Source organism: Lissotriton helveticus, chromosome 10, assembly GCF_964261635.1.
Source record: "Lissotriton helveticus chromosome 10, aLisHel1.1, whole genome shotgun sequence".
Classification (NCBI taxonomy): Eukaryota; Metazoa; Chordata; class Amphibia; order Caudata; family Salamandridae; genus Lissotriton; species Lissotriton helveticus.
The window spans coordinates 54,958,732-54,963,941 of record NC_136071.1 but is presented as its reverse complement, the minus strand read 5'-3'; the positions used below and the strand labels follow the sequence as shown (position 1 = coordinate 54,963,941).

At 42.2% G+C, this 5,210-nt stretch overlaps 1 protein-coding gene across 1 annotated transcript; it reads right to left on the bottom strand.

Moving 5' to 3' along the window:
• Window positions 1-2,770: 2,770 nt before the first annotated feature.
• LOC144783853 (olfactory receptor 1f45-like) lies at window positions 2,771-3,709 on the bottom strand. The gene has a single exon (XM_078662602.1). The coding sequence runs from the start codon at window positions 3,707-3,709 to the stop codon at window positions 2,771-2,773; it is 939 nt and encodes a 312-aa protein (XP_078518728.1).
• Between the last annotated feature and the right edge of the window lie 1,501 nt (window positions 3,710-5,210).

Below are 5,210 nucleotides of genomic sequence, written 5' to 3'. Positions count from 1 at the left end.
ACCCTGCACTCATACAGGCACATTGCTCACCCTGCACTCATACAGGAACACCACTCACCCTGCACTCATACAGGCGCATTGCTCACCCTGCACTCATACAGGAACACCACTCAACCTGCATCACACAGGAACACCACTCACCCTGCACTCATACAGGAACACCACTCACCCTGCACTCACACTGGAACACCACTCACCCTGCACTCACACAGGCACACCGCTCCCCCTGCACTCATACAGGAACACTGCGCAACCTACACTCATACAGGAACACTACTCACACTGGAACACCGCTCACCCGGCACTCATACAGGCACACAGCTCACCCTGCAGTCATACAGGCACACAGCTCACCCTGCACTCACACAGGAACACCACTCATCCTGCAGTCATACAGGAACACTGCTCACCCTGCACTCATACAGGCACATTTGCTTACACTGCACTCATACAGGAACACTGCACAACCTACACTCCTACAGGAACACCACTCACCCTGCCCTCACACTGGAACACCACTCACCCTGCACTCGTACAGGCACAATAAAACCAAGCACTTATGTCCATGGAAAAAGCTAAATATCAGAAATAATGCCCTTTAAAACAAAAATAAGCGTTGGAAAGACTTTTAAGCCACTTTCTAAGATTGGACTATTTCTGCCTTTTCCGTTTTCATATTGCTTTTCAAAAAAATGTTTTGTCTAAACAGAAGCGTTCAGGTCTTACAAACAATATGCTGCTAAGGCCGCTTGTGGAGAGCAGGACACCACGTTAGGATGACAACACTCTGAAAGATGAAAACTGACTCCAGAATTCCCAGCTCTTTTATGTGACCTTTAGACGCCATAACGCACTAAAGAAAACAACCTGTTGAAAATAAAATGTAAACGTTTGTACAAAAACGCGGTCATGGAGATCAGATGCAGTCAGTGCATGTGCATAACAAAGGGGGTTCGAATCAATCTAAATTTGCTAGTGTCCTAAACAATTTCAAAGCAGGCCCCCCTCTACAACAAGTCTAAGTTGCATTGGCGTAATGAAATGCGAATACAGAGCAGGACACTGCCCAGATTAACAGAGGGGCTCCTTCATATATTTGTTTCCAGTTATGGGCTGTCACAAAGCAACTACACCGACACACACTGGCATGCACTGACCACGTTAAGTAGGGGGCAGCACTGTTGGCGCGCTAGTGCTATTAATAAAATGTAGAGTGCACTGAAAAGAGATACCTCAACTCGCCAGACTGCTATAGGAGGGGAGACAACCTATAATAATCTGGGGCAAACTGGTCCTGTCATTTAAGAGGCATGAGTTGAGGTCCTGGATCTCAAACTGCAACACCCCCCCTCCAGTCCAATGGCAACCAATGGCAACCTCTTCAGGCACACTTTGCAAGAGAAAAAGGAGTGAATGATGGGTTACAATAGGGAATCCTCTCCTGGTTCAGGAGAGTCAGATGGGCAGATACTTGATGTAAATGATGTAGGATATAAAAATACTTGCAGAGACTCAGAAGTCGTGAATGGTCAGATACCCCTCATAGTGTTACTTGCAAAACTGTTTGAAAAGTGAGGGAATAAGGTAATAATGCGGCTCTGTTCGCATTTTGATACATACTGTATTCACTGTATATGCTAATTTTTATATTTTGCCCAAACAGTTCCCAAAAACATATAGGAAAAGCACTTTTTAGGTAATATTTTTTAAGCATATTTTTACGTTTTTATCATTGCACTACCAGGCCCATCTAACTATTGTCTCACACGGACTATGTAAATGTAGTAGCTTTCCTAAATCTGGGACTGACAGACTTCCATGACTCCAAACCACTGCTGCCAGGCGTCTGCTGGGATATAGCTGGTTCGAGGACATACCATGGGTTGGCTCAGGCTGCCTGTTGCTACGGGTTTCATCTAATTCAAAGGAAAGGGGACAACAGTTAATATCTAGTAATATCCGCCATTATTCTCCATTAAGCCCATTGAGATCGTCTGGCTCCATGAATTGGTGATCCCTAAGAACAAATGACTGTGCTTGTGAGTCCAAACACTTAGATTACAGAATAACTTAATTTTTCAGCTGAAAGAATTATTGGAAAATGTGACATGTCAAAAGACCATATAGGGAACCCTTTTTCCATGTACCCAAAAGCAGCTGTGTTGCAGTCATTTTGGTAGCCCAGTAGTACCAAATCATTTCGTAATTGAAAGTTGTATTTTACCAAAACAGAATAACATAACATAACCAGGCATATCATGGCATACAGTGCGATAACTGTATGTACTCTAACATAACATATCATGCAGTAAAATAATATATAAAATTGCAAGCTTTGCTAGAATAGTGCGCCTTTGAAGGCTCAGGCGATGTAGAAATAGGTGAGTCACACAAGGATTACATTCAGATTTAATCCACTGTATTCTCAAAGGAGAGGGAGTAACAGATCTTTGATTACCATTCAGAACAATTTCCCCTATCCTGTGACTCCTAGTTCATATTGAATGCTCCTGTGTGAAATAAACTTCCTGGACAGTCACAGCTCCCTACACCCTGATACTCACAGATATAAACCCAAGATGAAATTAATAAACAATGCAGTATACTTTTCTTTGATTCAATTAGTTGGTCTAAACAGCAGGCATTTCAGATAGAACAAACTGGACTACGTTTGTATGTGCTGCAAAATGTATGAAGCCACATCAGTATATCACAACCGATACATTTGCATTTTGACATCAATATATACTGGTGTGTGATGTTACATAGTTCACATTCTGCAGGACATGCTCCTGGACCGTACCACCTTTTGGAGAGCTCTTTTTATGTCCTTGTTCCTGAGGCTGTAGATAAAAGGATTTGCCATTGGAATAAAGATAGAATAAACTACACTTACAACGCGTTCATATTCCAGAGCAAAATTGGTTGATGGTCTGAAGTACATGATGACAATACTGCTGTAGAATAATGCCACCAGAGTGAAGTGTGATGAACATGTGGAGAACGTTTTGCCCCTCCCATTCGTTGACCTGATCTTAAGGATGGCAGAGATAATTCCAACATAAGATGCTACAATGAACAGAAAAGGGCCGAGCAGCATGACTCCTCCCTCTATAAATATAACCAACTCATTAATGAAGGTACTGGAACAGGAGAGTTTAAGTAAGGGAGGCACATCACAGAAGAAGTGGTGAATCTGGTTGGATCCACAGAAAGACAGTTGTGAAGTCATTAGCGTGTGCAATAATGCATGTGCAGCGGTGATCACCCATGAAGAAGCCACAAGTTGCACACAGACTCTCTTGTTTACCTTTGTGGTGTACTGCAAAGGGTGGCAAATGGCCACATACCGGTCATAAGCCATTGATGCCAGGAGGAAAAACTCCATATTTTCAATATGAAGAAAGAAATACAACTGTGTAATGCAGGCAGAGAAGGATATACTTTTTCTGTCAGACATAAGATTGGCCAGGAGTTTTGGAACAGTGATGGTCAGAACACATATGTCAACAAATGAGAAATGGCTGAGAAAAAAATACATTGGGCTATCCAATTCATGATCTATCTTTATTAGGGTTATTATAGTCACATCTGCAAGCAAAGTTATGATGTATGTAAACAGAAACAACATAAAAAGTATCTTCTGATGCTCTAGATGGTCAGAGAGGCCCAGGAGAATGAACTCTGTAGTGTGGTTGCTATTCTTCATCTTTTTTATTGATTTATCCTGCAGTAAAAACATGATATCAGACATTAGAGCATACCTGTCCCAGACTAAGCTGTACAACATGTGAACACAATTTATATTGACTAAGAACCACCTGCACACCTTAATTGGACCAACCAATGCCTAATGCAAATCACCTCAGAGTTTGGAAGGAACTCATTACTATAGGAGGAGTTAAGATCAACATTTCTGAAGAAGCTAAGTTACAATGCACCACCCAGTCACCCAACAAGGCAGTCAAATGGGTATAGAGTGCCAGCATGAGGATAAGAATATGTGTTTATTGGTCTTCCCAGTAGACAAAGCCAGCTGCTGTGTGGCACATAATCATGTGCCTGCCCAGTTTAAAGGTGCTGTAGCTAAAGGTAGGATTCCTTTCAAATGCAAATGAAAGAAGTCCTTAGCCCATCCGTCATCAAGGTCAACAGAAAGGCACCACATATCGCCTGATTAGGAGTCAGTAGGATTGGAATCCCTAGGTAGGATACCGCTCTGTCTGATCACAAACGGCCTGTTGTTCTCACATCCGTCCAGTAGAATCCCTTTGGGTACAGGCCCTATTGCATCCAGACCCATATGCCTACCTTGCCTGACCCTCAGCCACGACATGAAGGACACATGTAATGTTTCTCTATACCAGACCACAGTCTTCATGTACTCTTACACCTCCCAACCATACTCCCTCCCCCTCCTCTGAGTCCCCCACTCATATTTGCCATCTGCTCAGAGCAGGTGGTAAATTTGGATGATAATCCCAATTGAAAATGGAATACTGTGTGAAATTTCACTGGGTATTAATGGGGTTGCATGGTCATTCCGTATTCCATGGGGATAAACTCATAATTGTAGAGGACTGGCAGATGTTTCTGGACTGTACTGGTTATTAAGTGTAGATTTACCACTCCACCAGTACCATGTACTTGTAACTGGAGCACTAGAGATTTATCTTAACTGATGGACAGTAATGAGTTTTTACATGATTTTAGGTCCCAAATCCTTCTTGTTATTTAAATTTGCTAATCAGGGCTTGAGAAAAGTCGTAATATGTCTTCCTCCAAGGTGGACTAACGGGATGTGTCATAAATATACACACTTGCAGATTGAACAGACACCCATCAATCCGTCAGTCAAAATACTTTTCTTCCGCAATATAGCCATTTGAAGACAGAGACATCAATAATGAATTACAAAAAAAACACATCAAAAAGATATGCAGTACAGTGTGAAAAAATGCATGGACAGTGTACCTGCTAACCATTCATGAAAACGCACCTAAATAGTATCAATTCAATGGTGGACCTTTTGCCAAGAACATTGTCACCCCCTCATCCAGCCACTTAGCTTTGTCCAAGAAGGCGCAAACCTCAGAGTGGTGAGTCTTCATGCAGGGATGTCCTTCACCAGCACCCACTGATGAGAGTCAATGCTAAGTTGGGTAAAAGGTTGCTTACTAATATATTGTGGTATTTCATACAGTTATTTA

Coding starts and splice junctions, on each gene's coding strand:
- LOC144783853 (XM_078662602.1), bottom strand. CDS start 3,709: ATGAAGAATAGCAACCACACTACAGAGTTCATTCTCCTGGGCCTCTCT.